The 25,260-nt window shown below is 37.3% G+C and overlaps 1 protein-coding gene across 3 annotated transcripts in view; it reads left to right on the top strand.

The window, feature by feature from the left end:
- Window positions 1–24,007, top strand: part of ANKHD1 (ankyrin repeat and KH domain containing 1) — a 112,946-nt gene extending 88,939 nt beyond the window's left edge. For 2 of the 3 annotated variants that reach the window (XM_037147534.2, XM_037147532.2), the window contains 14 exons: window positions 2,322–2,497; window positions 2,697–2,859; window positions 5,049–5,144; window positions 5,683–5,799; window positions 7,739–7,913; window positions 8,685–9,141; window positions 9,608–9,754; window positions 12,364–12,513; window positions 12,685–14,297; window positions 17,696–17,872; window positions 19,131–19,382; window positions 19,946–20,121; window positions 20,795–20,959; window positions 21,230–24,007. In XM_037147534.2, the coding sequence (XP_037003429.2) occupies window positions 2,322–2,497; window positions 2,697–2,859; window positions 5,049–5,144; window positions 5,683–5,799; window positions 7,739–7,913; window positions 8,685–9,141; window positions 9,608–9,754; window positions 12,364–12,513; window positions 12,685–14,297; window positions 17,696–17,872; window positions 19,131–19,382; window positions 19,946–20,121; window positions 20,795–20,959; window positions 21,230–21,289 (3,924 nt within the window). In that variant the 3' untranslated portion in view covers window positions 21,290–24,007. The remainder of the gene's footprint in view (window positions 1–2,321; window positions 2,498–2,696; window positions 2,860–5,048; window positions 5,145–5,682; window positions 5,800–7,738; window positions 7,914–8,684; window positions 9,142–9,607; window positions 9,755–12,363; window positions 12,514–12,684; window positions 14,298–17,695; window positions 17,873–19,130; window positions 19,383–19,945; window positions 20,122–20,794; window positions 20,960–21,229) is intronic. The other variant, XM_037147533.2, reaches the window with a different exon arrangement.
- The last annotated feature ends 1,253 nt before the right edge of the window (window positions 24,008–25,260 follow it).

Genomic DNA, 25,260 nt, shown 5'->3' with positions numbered 1-25,260 from the left:
TCACCCATGAACATAAACTAAGTGGGGGAAATGCTGATAGACAAGGTGCAGGGTGGTGGTGGCGAATTAAGGGAGGGAAAACATGGGACAACTGTAATAGCATAATTAATATGTTTTTTAAAAAATAAAACCAGTATCATCATCATGACCCTTAAAAAAAAAAAAAATAGAATCAGTTCTTTTTCCAACTTCAGGCCAGACTGGCTCTCTTAATTCTCCAGTTTGCAACTTTTTAAAAAATATTTTATTTATTTGTTTTTAGAGAGGGGAAAGGAGGGAGAAGGAGAGGGAGAAAAACATCAATGTGTGGTTGCCTCTTGCCTGCCCCCTACTGGGGACCTGACCTGCAATCCAGGCATGTGCCCTAGACCAGGAGTGGAACTGGTCACCCCATGGTTTGCAGCCCAGCTCTCAATCCACTGAGCCACACCAACCAGGCTGCAACTTTTGAATGTAGCAAGATTAATTTATAGTGAGGTATTTTGGAGTAGTAAGATTATTTTGTAGAGTCCCTTCATGTAGTTTTTTAAAGAACTCCTTTAATGAGGCATGTGCTTACCATTGGTTAAAAACCCAATAAAAAAATTACTACATACATTATAAATTTAAAACAGCTAAAGTCTAGTCTGGCCATGACAGATTCTGATAATTCCTTGACTATTTAGAATTCAGAAGGTAAAAGTATGCCAGTGTTTTTATTCTTATTTATTTATTGCTTAGGACTGTTAGGTACTTAGACCCCTAGAAAAACATAGCTTATGTAGAATTCTTAATAATTAGACAATGTCCAATTTGATAGTCATTCCTAATTGAAAGGATTTGAATGAAAATTTCATATTTTGTCCCTGAACTTCATTAGTTATATTTCTTAAAGTTTAATAAGGAAGTGTAGTTTTTCCTCAGACTTTTCATTGCACAAAGAAATAAATGAGATTTCCTAGACTTCCAGGAAGCTCAGAGAGTTCCAAAGAAATTGGACCCAAGGAGGAACACACCAAGGCACATCATAATTACATTAACCAAGATTAAAGTGAAGGAGAGAATTCTAGAAGCAGCAAGAGATAAGGGGACAGTCACCTACAAAGGAGTTCCCATCAGACTGTCAACTGATTTTCCAAGAGACCTTACAGGCAAGAAGGGGCTGGAAAGAAGTATTCCAAGTCATGAATGGCAAAGACCTACATCCAAGATTGATCTATCCAGCAAAGCTTTCAATTAGAATGGAAGGGCAAATAAAAAGCTTCCTAGATAAGGCCAAGTTCAAAGAGTTCATCATCAAGCCCTTATTTTATGAAATGTTAAAGGGACTTTTATCTAAGAAAAAGAAGATAAAAAAGATGAACAGTGAAAGGACAGCAAACTCACAGTTATTAACAACCACACCTAAAACAAAAGCAAACTAAGAGGACAGCTAGATCAGGAGCAGAACCACAGAAATGGAGATCACACGGAGGGTTAGCAACAGGGGAGTGGGAGGAGGAAAGGGAGGGAGAAGGTACAGAGAATAAGTAGCATGGTAGGGAGAAAATAGACAGAAAGAGGGCAACAGTGTGGGAAATGTAGAAGCTAAAGAACTTATGACCCATGGAAGTGAACTAAAAGGGAATGTGGGTGGGATGGGGTGTGCAGGGTGGAGGGGAATGAAGGGGGGAAATGGGACAACTGTAATAGAATAATTAATAAAATATATTTTAAAAATAAAATTAAAAAAAAGAAATGAGCTTTCCCTGCTATCCAGTTTATGTTTTCATATTACAGATATTCAGTGTGATCCATTTGATTTTAGAAGTCCTAGAGAAATTGTATTATTTTGAAAGTGATACCAATAGGAAATGTCTTTTGTCAAAACTGTTGGAGACTAATGAACAAAAGATAGTAAAGATTATGCAGTGATATTTTAATCTGTTTTACCTAAATTTGAATAGGATTGAAAGAATTTACCCTGAGTTATTTAGCAGACTGCATTCTCAATAAAGTATTTTCTAAAAAAGTTTTCCCATTGAACATTGTGCCTTATTTAAGTTTCTTTTTATTCGTTTTTAGTATCTTTATTGTGTAGAGAAGTTATGGTCTCATGTGTAAATTTATAACATTATACAAGTTACAATTTTTTTTTAGTTTAGCATGTGTTAGTGTGAGTTAATTCATTCTGGTTTGTCTAACTAAATCTAATGATTTGCACTTGCTTTTTAGTGAAATTTAGGACTGAGTATCGCTTAGCTCGTGTATGAGAAAAAACAACAAATGGAAAACCCAAGTCAATTGTTTTAGTCTTTTAAAGAATTATGTTGACTTACTTGCATAATTTTGGGTTTAAACAGACTGGTCTTACCCCTTTGATGGAAGCTGCTTCTGGAGGATATGCAGAGGTTGGAAGAGTTCTCCTTGATAAAGGAGCAGATGTCAATGCACCCCCTGTGCCTTCCTCAAGAGACACTGCTTTAACAATAGCAGCAGACAAAGGTCACTACAAATTTTGTGAGCTCCTGATTAGTAGGTGGGTAAATTTTGTATTTATGTTTAGATCTTTCTACTATCCCTTTCACAGAGCCATTAAAGTTAATAAAATTGTTCTGCTTTACTGACATTTTAAAGAGCAGATTATTTGCATGATATTTTGTAAGAGATAAAAGAAAAATAGAAGTCTGCCTCTTCTCATAGTAAACAAACTATATTAAGATCTTTTGGTTTTATAGGGGAGCCCATATTGATGTTCATAACAAGAAGGGAAACACACCCCTTTGGTTGGCATCCAATGGTGGTCATTTCGATGTGGTGCAGTTGCTAGTGCAAGCGGGTGCTGACGTGGATGCAGCCGATAACCGGAAAATCACACCTCTTATGTCAGCATTTCGCAAGGTAATTTGATGTGGGTGAGGGGGGATAAAATTTAATAATTTTTTAAAGGTTTTATTTATTTATCTTTAGAGGAGAAGGGAAGGAGAGAGGGAGAAAAACATCAATGTATGGTTGCATCTCATGCATCCCCTGCTGGGACCTCGCCTGCAACCCAGGCATGTGCCCTGACTGGGAATCGAACCGCGGTTGTTTGGTTCGCAAGCCCGTGCTCAATCCACTGAGCTACACTAGCCAGGGCAAAATTTAATAATTTTAAATCAATTCTAAGTTAAAACCATATGGGAAAGATCAGTTGACTTTGGATAATTGACTATGTATTTATATACCAGTCACTGCTATAGACTCACTGTATTTGTTGCCAAATCTAACATCTGTGTGGTAGTTCACTATAGGCAACTTTATTATTAGATCACTTTGTGTCTAGACTAGTTTTGTTATGTTGTTGTATCTAAAACATGAGATTTAAGGATAAATATTATTTGCAGATGGATGTCTTCTCTACCAGAGGAGGAACAAAAATAAGTGGACTCTTTTATAAGAATTTATTACACCTCATATATATATACACACACACACACACACACACACACACACACACACACACACATATGTGAAGGTTTATTTTTCTGTTTTATTTTCAAAAGTCTTCTCATTGCAATTATGATAAACTATAAACTACTTACCATGGCTTACAAAGCCTTGCAAGGTATACTCATGCCAGTCTCCCCGGACCAGTCATTTATGCTACTATTCCCCTTTACTCTACTTCAACCACTGACCCAGAATGCACTAAATTTTAAACTGCCTTAGGGCTTTTCCTTACTGGTTTTCTTTCCCCAAAGTGTTCTTTCCCTTGTTTATCACCTTGCTCACTTCTACTCACCCTTTAGCTCCCATTTTAAGTGTCACTTTTCGCTCTGGCTGGTGTAGCTCAGTGGATTGAGCACAAACCTGAGAAGCAAAGGGTTGCTGGTTCAATTCCCAGTCAGGGCACATACCTGGGTAGCAGGCCAGGTCCCCAGTAGGGGACACATGAGAGGCAACCACACATTGATGTTTCTCTCCCACTCTTTCTCCTTCCCTTCCCCTCTCTCTAAAAATAAATAAATAAAATATTTTGTTTAAAAATGTCACTTTTCAGTGAGTCCTTCTCTGACACCCATATAAAAAAGGTCTTTCTTCTCTTTTATAGTACACTATTATATATGTATTTTTTCTTAGCCCAATTTGTAATTATATGTTCAAACATGTTTGCTTTTTTAATGCCTATTTCCTCAACTAGGCTGGAAGATCCATGAAGACCAAAATCCATGACTTTTTCACCAATGTTTATACCCAGTTGGTTAGCACAGTGCATAACTCATAATAGCTGGTAACTAAATAGCTACTGAATGAGAGCAGTGTAAGTTATGTGTCTTAGGAAAAAATCTTAAATATATTCTAGACTTAATTCTTTTTTTCAAATTTTTTCTTTCCTTTTAATTGAGTTGCAATTTACATACGGTGAAATGCACAAATATAAGATTTATAGTTTAATGAGTTTTGATAAATATACATGCTCATGTAACCCACACCCCATAAAGATATAAAATACTTACATAATTCTAGAAAATTTCATCATGCTTTTTCTCAGTTAATTCCCTGCCCGGGAGGCAACAACTTTTCTGTTTTTGTTTTTGTTACCATTAGACTAATTCTAGAGTATGTTTTAGAACCTTAATAGGAGGGGAAACTATACAAGTTTGGTTATGTTGTAATAGATGTACTAGGAATTGAGTACAGATTATTCAGTCTCTAATAATGACATTTAAAGTGTTTTACAGGGTTTCAAGTCATAAGACTCAGATAAATGGGACAGTCTACCTTGTTTAGTAAAGTGAGAGCAAAATAATGCTTTGGGATCTAGAATAGTCTCATTTTTTTAGGACTACTTTACCAAACCTTTTCTATTTGCAGTGGGAAATGGGCATATTAAATTCAGGAGAAATGTTTTTTGGTCAGTACCATGCATTCCTGAGCATGTTGTACTTTTTCTGTTTATAAACTCAAAACTGTTCTTTATAATTTCAATTTGTAATCTAGTGAGCTATCTAGAAGTATTACTATACCTTTTACTCTTTAAGTTTTTAAGCATATGGGCAAAATTTCAAAGGATTCTTTTGTGTAATTTTTGTTTTACTCTTTTATAGGGTCATGTAAAAGTTGTTCAGTATTTGGTGAAGGAAGTCAATCAGTTCCCTTCTGATATAGAGTGCATGAGATACATAGCAACGATTACAGATAAGGTAGGTTTAATATGTTATTACGCACATTTTTGGTTTTTGTGGAGTTTATATTTCAGATGTGCAGTTACTAACCTGTTCGTCTGTGAGACTGATCACCTGGGCTTTTCCATGCTTTATTTTCTCCATTTGTAAATAGAGAATGGATATTATACTTTTGATAAATTATTCCTTTTCTTTTCTGAACCATAATGATAGTGACAGCTAATGTTTATTATTACCCTTGATTTAGAAAGTTTTCTAAGAACTTAAAAATTTTTATAAAATGGTTCCTTATTTTAATAAAAGATTGTTTCATAATTAGACTCAAAGGATGGCTCGATTTGTTTTGGTGATTTTTTAATTAAAGATTTTAATTAAAAGCTTTAATTAAAGCTCAGATTTTTTGAGCTTTAATTTTTTTATTTGAGCTTTTTATTAAAGCTCAAAATTTTTTATTTGAGCTTTAAGCTCTGGATTTTGGTATGCTAATCAACTCATTATATTTGGCCATTTTATGTTATGTGTTTCTATATTGACATAATTCCATTTTTCACTATAGGAATTGTTGAAAAAATGTCACCAGTGTGTTGAGACAATTGTGAAGGCTAAAGACCAGCAGGCTGCAGAAGCAAACAAGAATGCAAGTATTCTTTTAAAAGAACTTGATCTGGAAAAGGTGAGTGCAAAAAATAATTTTCCTTATTAGAAATGGTTGAGCCCCGGCTGGTGTGGCTCAGTGGATTGAGTGCTAGCCTGTAAACTGAAGGGTTGCTGGTTGGACTTCAAGTCTAGGGTACTTACCTGGGTTGCAGGCCGGGTCCCCAGTAGTGGGTGCTCAAGAGGCAACCATACACTGATTTCTCTCTCCCTCTCTTTCTCCTTCCCTTCTCCTCTCTAAAAATAAATAAATAAAATCTTTAAAAATTTGTTGAAAATCTAGGATAAACTTGCCACGTATATGACCAATAATCTTAACAAAATACCTTAACAAAGGAAATAATTAATAAATTGTCAAACCACAATGATTTTTTATTTGAACTTATTCATAAAAAATTCTTGAGCCATAAGAATGAGGGACTAGTTTTCAAGCAGATCACAATTTACCAAATGACATTACTGCCTAAGTGGTTTTAACATTAGTCTGAGAAGAAATTTAGTAAAAGTGGGAAATTATTTATTGAAGATATGGGCTATAAGTGGTTTATTAGATCCTCAATTAAAGACTAAGTGTCAAGTATCCTAGGAGGTGTGGTAAAATGGAAAAAGTTAAGTAAACAAGACCACTGTTCTGAGACTCAGTTGGCTTACCAGGAAAATGAGCATGTTGTTACTGAATCCAGAATTTATAGTGAAAGAACAAACTCCATGATTGGTCATTCTGGGAATGCAAGAGATGATATTTTATTGATTATAAGAAGAAAAAAGATATGATCAGTTTGAGAAATGCTAAAATTTTGGCAGCAATTGTTAATTTAAAAAATACAAAACAAAAATTAGAAGCTAAGAACAGAAAAAAAGATTGCTTACAAGTCAGAGAAAAAGAGATTTTGCTCAGAATAAAAAATGATCATACATATGGGCAATTCACAGAAAAAGAAATACAGATGTTCAATAAAGAGATGGAGAATGCCAAACATCATAAAGAAAGAAATACACAATAAAAGAGTGATTTAAATTTTTTGACCAGACTGTTAAAGCTTAAAGTTTAAAGGTCTGGTAATAGCTATTGATGGGAAAGAATATGGAGAAATTAGCACTCTATACCATACATTAAAAAAAAAATCATACTATAAATTAGTATAACTGTTAACAGAGATGTTTCGACAGATGAATCAATTAAAAAGGTGAATACCCTTACTCCAGCCATTCCACTCACAGAAATTTTACCTAAGATAGATAGACAGATGCTCAAAGATAGGGATGTAAGGTCATTTATTGTTGCATTGCTTATATAGGGAGGAAAGTGTAAACTTTCAAAGTCTTATTAATTAGAGAATTGAAAAAAATTTTAGTACCTCCATGATAAACTTGATTACAGTTAAAATCAGAAGGGAAAAACTATCTTCATTTTAAAATAAAGTTTGAAGTTAGATGACAGCTACAATCCCATCCAAATATATAATTTTTATTTTTGTATAACTGCCCAAGTACATGGTCAGCAGTTCTCTAAATAGCCAATTGGACTTATGCCAACAGAGTAATAAAATGATTTTTGATTGAACATACAGTCTCTTCTTTCAGTCCTCAGGCCCTTTCTCATTAACATAGGGGATTGGCAGTTTTTTTAAATAAATTGTCATATAGTAAATGTTTTAAGCTTGCAGGCCATATGGTCTGGCTGTGTATAACTGAAACTGCACAAAACCAAACTGGGTAAAGGACTGGTGTATACTTGATACAAGTGTATACTTTCCAGGTGTATGATTTGCAAATTTCCCCCCCTTTTTATGGATTGTCTTTCTACTTTTCTTAATGGTTCTTTTGGAGCACAAAAACTTATTTCTCATGTCTGGTTTATTTATTTTTTCTTTTGTTGTTTTTATAAATATGTAATTTGATTCTTTATCTTAAATTATTGCGTCATTGGTAATATGGTACATCTACTTTATTCGCAGTCAAGAGAGGAGAGTAGAAAGCAGGCTCTTGCAGCTAAAAGAGAGAAAAGAAAGGAAAAGAGAAAAAAGAAAAAAGAAGAGCAGAAAAGGAAGCAGGAAGAAGATGAAGAAAACAAACCCAAGGAGAATTCAGAACTACCAGAAGATGAAGATGAAGAGGAGAACGATGAAGATGGTGAGAAATGACCCATCGAATTAATGATAAAATTCTCCAATGTTTATCAACTTTATTTTGAGTGGTTTTTCTCTCATTAATTCTAGTTAAATATTCAGTTACTTTAATCTGAAGAGGACAGTTGACTCTTATAGTAAATATTTCTAAATACTTTACATTGTAAAGTCATACAGAGAAACAGAACGGGGAAGACAAACATAGTTGGAGGAAGTCCAGTTGTATGGTAGTTTAAGTCACCCTGTAAAACATCGTGTTTATCCTAAAAGCAAAATAGTGAGAGACGTCAGCCAGGGTCTTCTCTACGTGCTCCTCTTGCATTGGAAAGCAGTTGAGGTCCAGTTCCTCAATAAATTTTTAGCTAAGGTTAAGGCTCGAGGTTCTGCAATGCTGAAGTTTATTAATCTGAAAGAGTTGTTTATTGTACAGTCTGACAGTGCTTGAGGTAGGCAAATAATTTTGTTTTATTTTGGTTATAATTCTAAAATTCTATTGGAAAAATTTTCTAAATTCAAACTGTATTATTTGTGGTTAGTTCATGAGACTAGCATTTCAGATCTTAAGAATGTTAATGGTATTAATGTTTTATACCAATTTAGACATCAAAATGTGATATAGTATTCTAACAACAGTAAAGATTTCATTTACTAGTAAATAGTGGTGAAAGGAAAATAGGATGTAAGGTAATGAATTATGAAGTATTAGATGTATCTATAATAATTTGTTTTGAGATATGTAGCTTTCAGTGATTTTTATCCTTTTCGATAATTTTAGTGGAGCAAGAAGTTCCCATTGAGCCTCCTAGTGCAACCACCACCACCACAATCGGAATCTCTGCCACATCTGTGACGTTCACAAACGCGTTTGGGAAAAAAAGGGCCAATGTGGTGACAACCCCCAGCACCAATCGGAAAAATAAGAAGAACAAAACGAAAGAGACCCCTCCCACAGCACCTTTAATATTACCAGAACAAAATATATCCTTAGCACAGCAAAAGGCAGATAAAAATAAAATAAATGGAGAACCCAGAGGTGGTGGTACAGGTGGGAATAGTGATTCAGATAACTTGGACAGCGCAGATTGCAACAGCGAGAGTAGCAGTGGCGGTAAAAGCCAAGAGTTAAACTTCACTATGGATGTGAATTCCTCTGGCGATCGGAGATACCCCCCGCTGCTACTTCATTCCCAAGAAGAAAAAGCGAGTACTGCCACTTCTAAAACTCAAACACGGTAAAACTTTCTAATTTGTTAACTCGACATCCACCTGTCCTTTTTGTACCTGGCACAGTCATTTGAAGTTTATTCTTCAAGCACAAGTTGTGTTAAACAATTTAAGTCCACCTCATTATCTGTTTTCAGTATTCAAAAGTGAAATTTATCAATCTCCTAATTGTGCTATTTATGAAATTATTAAAAATATTTATTATTCCATTTTCAAGTTGAAAATATTAGCATACCTTGACTTTCACTATGTTATTTTTATTGATTATAGTACAACTTTTGGCTTCTGAAATCATTTTTATACTAAAATAGATGTTGGACTCTTTGCACTACTTTTTTTCCTGAATTATTGATAATTCGATGTGCCAAATTTTAATTCAAATATTTCAGTATAACTTTTGTCTGTAAAATAAGTTTCTTGAGTTTCTAACTTAAAATGTATATTTTATTGGACTTGATACTTCTGTCTTTTCAGACTTGAAGGTGAAGTGAATCCTAATTCCTTATCAGCAAGCTACAAGTCAGTGTCATTGCCATTAAGCTCTCCAAACATAAAGCTGAATCTGACGAGCCCTAAAAGGGGGCAAAAGAGAGAAGAAGGGTGGAAAGAAGTTGTACGAAGGTAATTAGAGTTAGTCTTACCTTTTTTAACTTTCATAGACCATACAGATTCTCCTCTGCAAGATGGTTACCCAATTAATTAATGAATAATTTGAATGTAGATATTATTTTAAAATATAGTGTCATACTAAATCCAGAGCAGGCTAAAGCAAAATTAGAAGCAATGTATAAATTTTGCATGCCTAGTTTATATGAAACAAGTGTTGGCTTTAGAATAACAAAATATAGTTTATTAGAACATAAGATTTTTTAAAAAATAAGATTTACATAAGTTTACAAACCATATATAATGGTCACAAGCTTCTTCTTAAGAAGAAGCACCTGACAGCAGAGTCACAATGTTATTAGTGAGGGAGGGCTGTGATGTGTGTGTAATGGGTTCCATTTCGGTTCAGGCAATCAAGGCTACCTACTTACAGTGTTTAAATTAAGTTAGACTGGGCTAGAGAGCATATTCTAAAAAACTAGTGAGCTGCTTTTAATGCAATTAGATCACCATAAAGTGGGGGAAAGGAGCCTGTAAAATTAAAACCACCTTCCTCTCCAAAAAAAATAAGAAAGAAAAACACCCATACCTCTGCAGCTAACCCTGACAACTACATTCACACTGCCTTATACTTCAGCCATGATGGGGGAAATGAATAAAAGCAGAGACACCCCACTGCTTTTAAGGTACACTCGATCTCGATGATACTTCTAGCCTCTGCTCACACTTTACAACTGGGAATCAAAATAAGACATAGATTTGCCAATGTGCATTTAATCACCAAAGGAATGAGTTATCTGGTCTTTTATTCTGTAATGTTTCCAAGACTGTGTCCATATATGTAAACAAGAAAGGAAGAAGTTTCAACATGATAGGAGACATAATATACACTTGATGATCGGATTAATTTAAGTATTATTTGCGGCATATAGCCTACTCCATGCTCTAGCTTTCAGAATATGTAAATATATTTCCAACTTGTCTGCATTAAGATAATACACTTTGATTATGAAATGTACTTTAGGGGCTGCCATTGGGTATTCTTCAAGTTTAAAGGTTCCTCCCTCAAAGGAGGAATCTTAGGGCCCACCAATGACCACATGAAAATAATGGGTGTTGTTCTCATCTGGTTGTGGCAGTGAACACTACGTTTCTTAGATAAGCCAACACAGCATCAGCTTCTAGTCTTCTCTCTGGCTCCACTCACCTCACACACAAGTGGAGGTGAGTGAAACCTGTGAGTTGCATTTTATGTAGTTCAAATCTAATACTTTATTGCTAATAGTAATATGGTCTGCATTTTAAAAGGTTTTATTTATTTTTAGAGAGAGGGGAAGGGAGGGAGAAAGAGAGGGAGAGAAACATCCATGTGTGGTTGCCTCTCACATGGCCCCCACTGGGGACCTGTCCTGCAATCCAGGCATGTGCCTTGACTGGGAATTGAACTAGTGACCCTTTGTTTTGCAGCCCACACTCAATCCACTGAGCTACACCAGCCAGGGCTCAATGTGGTATGCATTTTAATTTAGAAAGAGTCAATATGTGTGGTCACTGCAGTTTAGTTGACATGTGATATTTTGGTCAAATTTGAATGCTTAGATCATAAGTGATTAAAACGTAATTTTGTTTTTCCCTGGCTGTTGTGGCTCAGTGGATTGAGTGCTGGCCTATGAACTGAAAGGCCACAGGTTCAATTCCCTGTCAGGGCACATATCTTGGTTGTGGGCCAGGTCCCTGGTTGCGGGTGTACGAGAGGCATCCTACTGATGTTTCTCTCCCTCTCCTTTCTTTCCCATCTTTCTAAAAAATAAATAAAATTAAAAAAAACAACTTTATTGAGATGTAATTGATATACCATAAACTGGATACATTAAAGTGTACAATTTAAAGTTCCCACCCAAGAACCGTGGCCACAATCAAGATTATAAGCAAACCCGTCACTATAAATGCTGTCTAATGTTCCTTTGTAGTCCCTTCCCTTCTGCCTTCTTCCCAGTGCCCCCACCCCAACCTACCTGTCACTTTAAATTGTTCTCATTTTCTAGAATTTTATATACATAGAATCATATAGCATGTTACTCTTTATTCTGGCTTCTTTCACTCAGAATAATTCTCTGGAGATTAGGAGTGATGTTTGATTTTAAGATGTCTCTCTGAAAATAATGAAATAAAATCTTTTTTAAAAAATTTAAAAATAAAATATAATTTTTAAAAATATTTTTTATTTATTTATTTTCAGAGAGGAAGGGAAGGGGAGAACTATCAATGTATGGTTGCCTCTTATGAGTCCCCTGCTGGGAACTGGCCTGCAACCCAGGCATGTGCCCTGACTGGGAATCGAACTGCGATCTTGTGGTTCGCAGGCCCACGCTAAATCCACTGAGCTACACCAGCCAGGGCCTAATTTTTTTTAATGGCAGTGTAATTTTCACCTTTACTAAATTAAATATGATGAGGTCAAGTTTTTAATGTAAAAAACTCTTAACCGTTTTCTCTTAAGATTTCAGAAATTTTATTCTGTAGATGTCCATGAACGTATTTACTGAGACATCTTTTTTGTAAATAAATTTACTATTCAGAGACATTTGATTTTATAAGCTCATGTGTGGTCTTCATTTTCTTAGGTCAAAGAAATTGTCTGTTCCAGCCTCAGTGGTTTCCAGGATAATGGGAAGAGGAGGGTGCAATATCACTGCAATACAAGATGTTACTGGTGCCCATATTGATGTGGATAAACAAAAAGATAAGAATGGCGAGAGAATGATCACTATAAGGTAATTGTAGAAAATGTCTATTGGCTAATTCTGTGTGGAAATTAAATTTTATTAGAAGCATATTTTTGTTAGGTATGGTAGAATCAAGAATTTTCTTTCGTGGTAAAGATCACCTGGATTTTTATGTTTTTGATCTTGTTTTGTTTTGTTTTTTGTTTGTTTTCTCCCCAGGGGTGGTACAGAATCAACAAGATATGCAGTTCAACTTATCAATGCACTTATTCAAGATCCTGCTAAGGAACTGGAAGACTTGATTCCTAAAAATCATATCAGAACACCTACCAGCACCAAGTCCGTCCACACAAACTTCTCGTCTGGAGTAGGCAGCACAGCAGCTTCCAGTAAAAATGCATTTCCCTTGGGTGCTCCAACTCTTGTAACTTCACAAGCCACAACATTGTCTACGTTCCAGCCCACTAATAAACTTAATAAGAACGTTCCAACCAATGTACGTTCTTCTTTCCCAGTTTCCCTACCCTTAGCTTATCCCCACCCTCATTTTGCCCTGCTGGCTGCTCAGACTATGCAACAGATTCGGCATCCTCGCTTACCCATGGCCCAGTTTGGTGGGTCCTTTTCACCCTCTCCTAACACTTGGGGACCATTCCCAGTGAGACCTGTGAATCCTGGCAACACAAATAGCTCTCCAAAACATAATACCACAGGCCGGCTACCTAACCAGAATGGAACTGTTTTACCCTCTGAGTCTGCTGGACTAGCTACTGCCAGTTGTCCTATCACTGTCTCTTCAGTTGTTGCTGCCAGTCAGCAACTGTGCATGGCTAACACCCGGACTCCTTCCTCAGTCAGAAAGCAGTTATTTGCCTGTGTGCCTAAGACAAGTCCTCCAGCTACAGGGATTTCTTCTGTGACAAGCACTTGTAGTTCCCTGCCTTCAGTCTCCTCTGCCCCTGTTGCTAGTGGGCAAGTTCCCACCACATTTCTACCCGCAAGTACTCCTCAAGCACAGCTTTCTTCACAAAAGATGGAGTCTTTCTCTGCCTTGCCAACCCCCAAAGAGAAAGTGTCCACACAGGACCAACCCATGGCAAACTTGTGTACCCCATCTTCAACTGCAAACAGCTGCAATAGCTCTGCCAGTAACACCCCAGGAGCTCCAGAAACTCACGCATCCAGTAGTCCCACTCCTCCCTCCAACAACACACAAGAGGAGGCCCAGCCATCCAGTGTGTCTGATCTAAGTTCCGTGTCAACGCCTTTTGCATCTAATTCAGAACCTGCTCCATTGACTTTGGCATCACCGAGATTGGTTGCTGCTGATAATCAGGATACCAATAATTTACCTCAGTTAGCTATACCAGCACCTCGAGTTTCTCATCGAATGCAGCCCAGAAGTTCTTTTTACTCAGTGGTACCAAATGCAACTATACACCAGGATCCCCAGTCTATTTTTGTTACAAATCCAGTTCCTTTAACACCACCTCAAGGCCCACCAGCTGCAGTGCAACTTTCTTCTGCCATGAACATTATGAATGGTTCTCAGATGCACATTAACCCAGCAAATAAATCGTTGCCACCGACATTTGGCCCAGCCACACTGTTCAATCACTTCAGTAGTCTTTTTGATAGCAGTCAGGTGCCAGCGAACCAGGGTTGGGGAGATGGCCCGCTGTCCTCACGAGTTGCTGCAGACGCCTCTTTCACTGTTCAGTCAGCGTTCCTGAATAACTCTGTACTCGGACACTTGGAAAATGTGCACCCTGACAACTCTAAGGCACCTGGCTTCAGACCACCTTCCCAGAGAGTTTCTACTAGTCCAGTTGGTAAGTTGTTATAACTATCACTGCAGCTCAGTTTGGGGCTCTAACAGCATAATCTAATATTCCAAGATAATAATAAAATGTTTATTTTGTGCATAATATTGCATAATCTTAAATGAGAGTGTTTCATAAAGAGTAAAGACCCTTTAACAATTGCTGATGGACTAGGCAAGACAGTAGCTGTAAGTAAGTCGCTCACATGTAATGAGCTGGTCTATGTTCTCTATATGATCTGTTCCTGTAGCAATGACCTTGTGTCAGTCCATTCTCTTGTAGTTGGTGTAAGATGAAATTAATAAAACAAGACACGCAGGTCTTGGGCTAGATGCTTCAAGGACTCCAAATTTACGGGCATAAAATGACAGTGATTGCTTACTTTTCTCAGATTTAAAAAGTTTGAGTTACAAACACAAAGGTGTTTGGACACCAGTACATAATCTTCATTCTTTGTTTTCGGTCTTGGGTGCTCTGACCAAATATTAAATGATGTTATTTAATAGTATTCTCATTGTTTAAATTAGATGGAGCTGGTTGAAGACATCCAGTCTTCTTTGAGCTCTTTATTTGAAAAAGATCAACTTAGATGCAACTATTTATCCTCAAAATCAGAAATTAGCTGCTGAGGCATTGTAAGAAAAATATAGAAAGATACGAGGCCAGTGTTGGCTTGGAGATATTTGGAAAACCAGAATCTATTCTCTAGAATCCAAGAGCCAAATTTCACTCAAATCTGTACTATTCTGAAAAACAAATTAGAATCTGGCAAACCTAGAATGGGGGTAAAAATTATTGCCACTTAGCATTTTTCTTAGAGTTGGAAAATTGTCCCCATATACCATCCTTCCTTTTTTGCTAATTATAAATTGATCTGTATTGTTTAAAATGTATGAGTTTAGTCCTGGCTGGTGTGGCTGAGTGGATCAAATGCCAGCCTGTGAACCAAAGGGTTGCTGGTTCGATTCCCAGTCTAGGGCACTTAGTTGTAGGCCAGGTTCCCAGTAGGGGGCACATGAGAGGCAACCACATATTGATGTGTATCATCTTTCAAATAGAAATATAAGCTTACATGAGACCATCTATGGTCCAAAATATACTCTAAGATTTTTTTCTTCTTTTTTATAAATAGGTCTCTATTCTAACTTTTTAATTTGGGGAAACTAATAGAGGTTTTCCAAGGCCCTAGAATAAAAGAAGAGTGCATTGCCAGTGCTCATGCGATGATAGAAGGCATTAATTCTTGACTCGACTGGCACTAAAATGGAAATTCAGAGTGTACCTTAGCCAGAGTCGGACCTCAGGAGCTCTCACTTCTGGTGTTTCAGCCCGTTGCGGTTCACATACTACATCCCAGAAAGTGTACAGATTATGTATGTCTGGGGACAAAAACCAAGGAAATCATCTATCTGGTTTGGGGACTCTAATTATTCATGTCCTTAACATCAAAATAATGTGTTGCTGATTCAAAATAATAATAAATGAGCATTCATTCTTGACCTTTCTTCTGGGGTCCAGGATTGGTTAACTTGGCCTCCTTTCTTAGCTGCCTGTCTGGTTTCTTTTGTTGGTGCTCCTCTCTCATGGATAGTATTTAGCTGCCCTCCCTCCCCCTGGCTTACAGAGAAGAAATAATAATACTTAAGATGAGAAAGGATATGAAAAATCAAAACCTTTAAACACTGCTGGTGGAGATGTAAAATGGTACAGCCACTTTGGAAAAAGGTTGACAGTTCCTCAAAAATTTAAACAGTTACCATAGGTTCTAGTAATTCTGCTCCTAGGTACACCTAAGAGAAAACATATGCCTGCATGAAAACATACATGTTAGTAACAGCATTGTTCAAAGCAGCCAAAAAGTGAAAACAACCCATTGTTTCTTGACTGATGAATGGAAAAACAAAATGTGGCCTATCTGTATAATGAGATACTATTTTTTATTATATATAACAGATAAAATTATGTATTAATATAGAATATATTATTATAATTTCTACATAATAGAAAGGAAGTACTGATTTGTGTTACAACATGGATGAACTTTGAAAACAGTATGCCAAGTGAAAGAAGCCAGTCATAAAAGACCACATACTGTATGATTCCAAATATAGGATATTGACAGGATAGGCAGGCAAATCTGTAGAGACAGAAGGTTTGTTGATGTTTGCTTACAGGTGGGGACATGGGGTAAAGGGCAGTGGAGACTGACAGGTAACACACACAGAGTTTCTTTTAGGGTAGACAGAAATGTTCTAAAATTGGTCGTGATGATTGCACAACCCCGTGAATACATCAAAAGCCTTTGAATTACATACTGTAAACACATGAATAAGACCCGCTAAAAAATTTTGACAAGTTTTTGTTGATATTAACTACTTTTTCCTGAAATGAGCACCTATAACCCTTTTCCAGGCCCTGTTCCCTTTCCCAAGTATCTTCTTCAGAGAAAGCAATGGAATTTTTAAAAAATTTTATTTAGTTATTTTTCAAGTACAGTTTTCTATCTATTTCTCCCATCCCAGCCCCCCCGCCCCGTGCTCCCCACCTCCTTCCCATTTCCACCCCCCTTAGTTACTGTCCCTGTGTCCTTTATACTTGTTCCTCTAAATCCCTCCTCTTTTTTTCCCCTTAAATTCCCTCCCCTCTCCCTTCTGGTCGCTGTCCCCTTGTTCTCTATTTCAGTGTCTTTGTTTTTATTTTGCTTGCTTCTTTGTTTTGTTGTTTAGCTTCCTGTTAAAGGTGAGATCATATGGTATTTGTCTTTCAACACCTGGCTTCTGTCACTCAGCATAATGCTTTCCAGTTCCATCCATGTTGTTGCAAGAAAGCAATGGAATTTGAGGAGACTGCTAAGTTTAAACTTACGCAAACTAGATAAAAAACTTTGTTACAGTTTGTGTCTGTCGATGTTTTTATTAGATGGCATAGTGAAATTATCTTTAGTTTAATAGTATACTTTTCCTCCATGTTAGGCAGGAAACATTAGTAGGTTTTGTTACTCATCTTCCATAGAAAATGGCTATAGTAATATAGGTGCACATCTGCACTTTGAGATTTTCCACAAAAGAGGAAAGCAGAAGTTATTGATGGATATCATTTAGTCACGACACACTCTCATTTCATGTGCCCTCCAGTGAAAGCTTTGAAATTTATCTAGAACATACTCCTGGTGGCTACCATTCGTAAACATTTGGCTCCCTTTTTTGTATCTAGTGCTATTTGGTGATACCCTTCTGGACTGTAAGAAAAAAATGGGCTTGGACTATACAGTCCATAAATGGATTCTTTTTGCTGTGATCTACAAAATTAACTATATGTTTTTTCTTTAAAAAGAAATAAAATGAACCTTGGACTTTCTGTTTTGAAGCCTTGGCTAATTTGGATATCTCGGGCCTGTTTTATTTCAGGGTTACCATCCATTGACCCATCAGGCAGCTCCCCATCTTCCTCCTCTGCTCCTCTGACAAGTTTTTCCGGCATACCAGGAACACGTGTTTTCCTGCAGGCGCCAGCGCCCGTTGGGACTCCTAGTTTCAACAGACAACATTTTTCTCCCCATCCTTGGACAAGCGCCTCAAACTCATGTAGGGATCCTGGAGGAACTCTTTCCTAAGAGTCTTGAATAAGTTGTTAAATTCTTTGTTTTAGGGAACACTATTTTAACTTTAGTATTCTAAATGGTATGCAGATTCTCAAGGTTTATATTGCAGTCATGTCAAAAATGGCCAGTCATTTGTAGGGTAGAAAACTTCAGAAGGGTCAAGCTCTTCTTCCAAGCCCAGAACGTTTATCTTACATTGGGACTTGGATCAAGAAAAGGGGTAGTACAGATAGTTGTTGTTGTTGTTGTTGTTTTAGAGAGAGGGGACAGGAAGGAGAAAGAGGGAGGGAAACATCAGTGTGTGGTTGCCTCTCATGTGTCCCCTACTGGGTACCTACCTGGCCTGCAACTCAGGCATGTACCCTGACTGGGAATTGAACCAGCAACCCTTTGCTTCACAGGCCCGTGCTTAATCCACTGAGCTACACCAGCCAGGGCTAAATAGTTTTATGAAAGGACCATTCAGGGACAGTATTATGAAATAATTTCTTAAGTCTGAAAAGAAGTTTAATTTATGTGTCTGGTCAGTTTGGTATGATTCCTGATTTATTTATTTTTTACATTTTTTTCAATTACGCGATTGACATTTATAAGTAAAAGTATTCCTCTATTCTGATTTATTTATTTCAATATTTTGAAACAGATGAAGTTATAACAGTACTTAAACAGGACCTAATTTTTTTAAATGAGCATCACGAGGTAGTCAGTGAGGATTGCCCCTTTTGATAAGGAAAACTACCTGTGTTACCTGGCAGCCCCATAAGAAACAAAGCCGTGAATTGAATCCTATAATACTTTGCTAACATTTAACCTATCTTCCTTATAAGAAAGAAAAAGAGAACAGCTACTAAGTATAGACATAGAGGGTCATCAGCTGTTTTCCAGACAGTATGCTAGGTACTGTGCAAACATTGCCATATTTAAGTTAATTTAAAATATGACAATATATATTTTCACAGGGTAATTTAGAACTAGAATAAAAATAAATGTGGGCTCTTCTAGCCTTGTTCAGTTCAGTGTGGAAATTCTTTTTAGACTGTTTGTTTATACATTTCATAGGCAGAAGTAGTGTAGGGTAATGTTCATAGAACTTACATATTCTCATTTGAATGATCTTAAAAATTTTTTTAAATTTTCTTTACAGAACCTATGTTGTGGAGTAGATCTTTCCAACAAGGTTTTCATATTCTTATCATTAGTTTTATATGTAATAAAACAATAGAGAAATATTTTGCCACCAGGTGACTCTCCTATTCCATCTGTTTCTTCGGGATCATCTTCACCTCTTTCAGCCACTTCTGCCCCACCAACACTGGGCCAACCAAAAGGAGGCAATGCCAGTCAGGATCGAAAGATACCTCCCCCTATTGGAACAGAGAGACTAGCCCGGATTCGGCAAGGAGGGTCTGTCGCACAAGCCCCCGTGGGGACCAGTTTCGTCGCTCCTGTTGGACACAGTGGAATCTGGTCATTTGGTGTCAACGCCATGTCAGGTATTATTTATTACCTTGCCCTGTGTCTAGAAGGATTTCTCCAGTAAGTTGTGGGATTTTGCCATTAAAACTTAGATCCTTAAATATAAAACAAAACAAAACAAAAAAACTTATTTCCTACACTTAACAGTCAGTAGTAGTAGTGTTTATACTTTTGAAGAATTCAATCTAGTCGCAGAGTCTGGAATATTATATATTATATAATATATGTAATATTTATTATAATATATGATATATATTAATAAATATAGAGTTAATTGGAAGTAAAAGATTCAAAGCATATTTCCTTTCTCTCTTACGTGTAAAACTGGGACACTCATTTGAGTTCTTTCAGAAAGCACCTAGTCTTCTGAAGGGCAAGGTCAAGTGTTTGGGGTACTAAGAAGACTTTACTCTGTTTTCCAGGAACTTGTTTTTGTAGCTTGTGGAGATTGTCATGAACATGCCCTGAGTTCCTCAGAGGAATGATTTTGATAACATTTAATATGAAAAAGATCAAGTGCTAATGTTTTGTTATTTTATCCAAATAAATATCAAACCCTGTTCTCAATTCTTCTTTCCAGAAGGCTTATCTGGTTGGTCACAGTCTGTGATAGGGAACCATCCAATACCTCAACAATTATCAGACCCAAGCACATTCTCTCAGCATCAGCCAATGGAAAGAGATGATTCTGGAATGGTGGCCCCTTCTAACATTTTTCATCAGCCTATGGCAAGCAGTTTTGTGGATTTTTCTAAAGTGAGTTGACAAACATCATTGTAACTTGTTTAACACTTTGCCAGCCAATGTAGTCACATGTTAAGAAATAGTTTGTATTGAAATGATTATCCCTTTTGGTGGAACTAATTTGTTTCCATGACTTTGCCAGATCTTTTACCCAATTTCAAGAGTGGATTATCTTGTGTCTCAAACTATCCTAAAGATGCCCCCTTAGTCCCAAAAAGCCTGAGAGATTTGGGTTTTGCTGCCACAGCGTTAGGGCAGCCTCTGCCCCTCTAAACGCTGGCAGCCATCTCCCCGATGCCCTCTTGTCTGCTCTGAGAGCTCCCTGGCCGCCTTGAAGTCAGATTATGACTGCAATCAGTTGTATAGAGTTAGTTCCCCTTTTCTTCTTAACACAAGCTTCCTAGTGAAACTAAAATATGGAAAAATTGAGGTACTATATGTGTTCATCAAATATTGAAATTTTCCTGATGATTTGATACTGGATTTAGTTGCTTTTTTTCTCTTCTTGTTGAAAAGTGTTGCTAATGCAGACAGCCACTTTTGGTTTCTCAACACTATGTAGTGCTGTACTTATAGGATCCTTTGGAGTTCTTTGAGTGGAGGAAAACTAGAGAAATCTAAGTTGGTATTATAGACTCTTCATTTATAATTACTTGAGGTTAAGTCTTTCTTTCTACTGTTTTAGGGTCTGCCAATTTCCATGTATGGAGGCGCCATAATACCCTCTCCTCATCAGCTTGCCGACGTTCCAGGAGGCCCTCTGTTTAATGGACTTCACAACCCAGATCCCGCTTGGAACCCCATGATAAAAGTTATTCAGAATTCAACTGAATGCACTGATGCCCAGCAGGTAAAACAGACTTAATGCTCTTTTATTTTTCAGAAGTTTCATGTCATTCTTTGGATAGTGCAAGTTCCGAATATCAAAAGTCATAACATCTAATCACCTTGTTCTGAATTAAGTTTTTCTGTATCAAGATGATGCTGCTAAACATTTTATTTCATATATATGTATTCTTCCTAGGCAGAAACAGTGAATTACCATTGCATTTATATATTCATTTTGTAAATGTCTAAAGATTCCTAATTAGAAATTCCAATTTTTCCTCCCCCTTTTCAGATTTGGCCTGGCACGTGGGCACCTCATATTGGAAACATGCATCTCAAATATGTCAACTAAGTTAGAAGGTCTTATTCTTTAGCCTTGTTTGAGAAACCTATGACCTTGGAAGAACCCTGGGGATTTTTTTTTAATGTGCCTAACTAAGAAATTTTCTCTGAGGCTTTAGCAATGGAAATTTGATTGCCCATTGTATAAGAACAAAGTGATTTCCTATCCATCTGATTATGTTCTGTGATTAGTTTAGCCATTATGAACTTAGTGCTTTGGCTAAACATACTGAATGCTATTTGTATGCAGAAGAGAATTAGATGATTACCTTTTAGGGAGGTAAATACATGTACAGTTGTTTACATACTTAAAAGGAAAAAGTTGAGTAAATTTCTTGTCATATAGTGGCTCTACTTAATGTAGCCTGTATTAATGTGAAATATTTACCAGAATATTCAATAAAAAGATGAACAGTGTTTAGAAGTGAGGTGTGATCCTTTCAGTAGTCATACAGGTACCACCCAGTCCACAGTCTTACTGAACCAATTTGTTGATACTATATTTGTAACAAGTGTCTCGCATTTTACACTTTAGAGTCCATTCTTAGACTGCCTTGAAAAAGCACTTTTAAGACTCGTCATCTACTTCTGTGTTAAACGTTCCTTGTTCTCTTTCTCTTCTCTATCATTTTTATAAGGGAGAAAATTTCAAGTCCTGCAGTGTGTCTTACTGGACGTTAGCAGATTGATAGGTTTAGCTCTTTATGGGTCATGGGTGTTATTAAGAACAATAGGGTTTCAATCAGGTGATACTGAACAGAGTTGGGAACACCCAAATCATCAACTTCAGGTTCCTTTTGTACTTCCTGAGTTTTTCATCCATAAGTATTTTGGTTTTATGTGTTTCAAGTTTTGTTTGGATTGAGACATGGGAGCGGGTGGGGATGGCTTAAATAATTCTGTTGTATTGTTGAATCAGCTGAGTAATGCTTATAAATAGGTGACTAATTCTGGGCTTAGTTCCATGGCCCCAAGCATGAAACAAGGGAAATGCAGGAACACTGGAATGGATTACTTTGGTCAAACCATAGACTATGCCAAGAATGTGATGCAATAAAAAAGGAAAAGCTATCCCACTGAAAGGAACAGTCATCAACTTGCTCATGTTTTAGCGTAGTTTAATTTTCTGGTCCTATGTGTTAACAATCTAAAAAAGAAAACAAGAAAGTGTTGGAGGTTAATAGAAAAGCCAAAGCACACACATATCAAGGCAACAGAGGAGGCACAGACAAAACATAACAAAACAAAATTTTTTTAAATCAACCAAAAAAAAAAAAAGGAGAAGAAGAATGCACAGAAAAATAGTCATTAGGGGCAGACCCATACAAGCAGCACTTTTCTGTTCAGACAGCAACAGGAGTTCTTAATCTCTGCCGAGCTCCTAGGGCCACCACTAGATGAGACACACCACGTTTGTTCTGTATTGGACATTCTTTTATCTTCCATATAAGAACTTCTTTAAGTTCATTTTTTATCTTCTATTTTGAATGGATTTGGAATGTATCACTGGTGTTGAAGCTATTGCGTTTGTAGTGTTTGATAACCACATCCGGTGTTCTCAAGAGACCAACTAACTCCCCTTACCCTGGGGGAGGTCAGCGACCCCTTGGATCACCTCCATGTCCTGCTGTTTCCATTTAGCACTAACCAAAAAAGTGCCTAATACTGTGAATGAAACTACTCTTGATGAAACATACACTAGTGAAAGACGATAATAAGTAAATTATTCAGTGGGACAAAAAGGTGAATTTTGTTCTATCTTACCTATCTACAATACATTTGAATTGGAATGTACCTGGAAGAACCCTTTACCCTGTCTTCTGCACCGTGAGGACAACAGAATGAAAAATTGTATCTCAGCTCAGGAACTAGAACCCACGAGAAGAGAAGGCAATTATGAGAAACCCCCTTAGGAGGATTAGGGAGAAACAGGAGCCGTGCATTTGCTAGTAGACATTTAGACTAACCTCCTCTCTGCCCTCTTACCAGCACTGCCTTCTTTTCTTTCTATTTGGATCTCAGTAGCCTACTCCCCATCCCATTTTGCCTGGTATAATCTCTTCTTCCTCTGTCTTGCCTCTTCCTGGCATTACTTTACTGCTATTTTATCAAGCTGAACCTTGGATTAAACCTAGCTCAGGTAAGAACTTAATTACTTTCCAAATATATAAGGGATTTGGTGGGGGAGGCAGCATGGGTACAGTGGAACAAGGGTCAGAAGCCTAAACTGTTTTCATTTCTGCCACTTGAAGCTATATGACCTTGAGCAAGTGACTTCTTATTTCTGGGCTTCACTTTCCTCATCTGAAAATGAAAATGAACATTAGTATACTCAAGAGTCTCCTAGTTCTAACACAGATTCTCTTCTTTTTCTTGTGAATGAGAATGTATGGTGTGAGAATACTGGAAGCCAATAGTGTTTACATTATTGAGGTTTGAGAGCCCCTGACATTGATTCTCACATGGAATAAAATCCTGCTCTTGTGAGGTCCAGTACTGATTTTGAGATTTTAGTGGAGGAAGAAGAAAACCTTGCAACATCAATAGTGAGCCATGAAGTCATTAAGAAACATCCTGCTGAGGCATAGCTCCAACCCAAGAGTAACACTGCTTTCAAGGAATAAAACTGTATCATCAAGGACCCACTTATTTAAGTAGTGTTCGATGTAAAAACATTTCACTATCAATAAAATTATTGATGTTTTAAGACCCTTTAAACCTGTTGTGGCTACAGTGTGCTGACTTGCCCTTTTATAGGCCAGTCTGCTTCCTTCACTCCCTGCCCTCAAAGGGGAAATCCCACCACCTCAGCTAACCAGAGCGAAGAAGAGAGTCGGACAGCCAATGGTGGCCTCTCCTAACCAGAGGTAAGACGTCTCAGGACTTGGAACTACAGTTTCTATCTGTTCTTGCAGATTCTGGTCAAACCCAACTCCAGACCCCAAAATTAGTGCATGAGGAGACCATCCCCTGTTTGAGGTAGCTCGTAGAGGAGAGAGGCTGGTCATATAGTTTCAAGCCAGACAGTTTACATGGCTCTGTCTCACTGTTTAAGTGAGACCTTTGGACCACATTGTAATCTCAGGGAAGTGGCAAACAAGCCAGTACGAAAACAGCTTCTGAACACCTTGTTCTCTAACTAGCCCTGGATGTCTTCTTCTACCAACAAGTGAGGCTGGTTGTGACATCTTCCAGTGAACCCTGCCCTGGGGTGAAGGACTCTGATAATGCTGCATTTTCTCTTTATTCTCAAAGATTTGTCATCATTTACCAACAAATGGGTTCCTTTATCCCCACACTCTTCTGTTAGGAAATGGGTGAGGGAAGGGTGGTTTTATTTATTTATTTATTTATTTAGATTTTATTTATTTATCTTTAGAGGGGAAGGGAAGGAGAGATGGAGAGAAGTATCAGTGTATGGTTGCCTCTTGTGTGTCCCCTGCTGGGAACTGGCCTGCAACCCAGGCACGCACCCTGACTGGGAATTGAACTTCGATCCTTTGGTTCGCAGTCCCAGGCTCAATCCCCTGAGCCACACCATCCAGGGTGAGAAGGGTGGTTTTAAATACCTATAACTTAAGTGTATTAAGACTACCAACAGAAAAGGGCAGGGGCCTGAGATTCAAGATCAGTTTTGAAAACAAGATTATGAATCTAATGGTCAGATTGCAAACCTATTTTGTGATTACTTTTCAACTCCTGTTTTATCTTGAAGGTATTGGTGTAAGTCCAAAGTACAGTCATCCCTTGGTATATGAATGGGAGAATGGTTCCAGGACATCCTGCAGGAGCCAAAATTTGAGACAGTCAAATCCCTTCTATAAAATGGCATAAAATAGTGCATACAGTCAGCCCCATGGATTCAAAACCTGGGGATATGGAGGGCTGTGTGAGGTCTGCCCAGAAAGTATCCAGCCAAGTAGTATGAAAAATAGAAGTTTTTTATTAAAGAAGATACAAGAACATGGTACACAGGACAAT

The sequence above is a fragment of the Artibeus jamaicensis genome, unplaced genomic scaffold (genome assembly GCF_021234435.1).
Source record: "Artibeus jamaicensis isolate MK-2021 breed Jamaican fruit bat unplaced genomic scaffold, CSHL_Jam_final contig_456, whole genome shotgun sequence".
NCBI classification, from domain to species: domain Eukaryota; kingdom Metazoa; phylum Chordata; class Mammalia; order Chiroptera; family Phyllostomidae; genus Artibeus; species Artibeus jamaicensis.
Note: the sequence above shows the minus strand (reverse complement) of the source record. Positions and strands in the feature narration are given on the sequence as shown.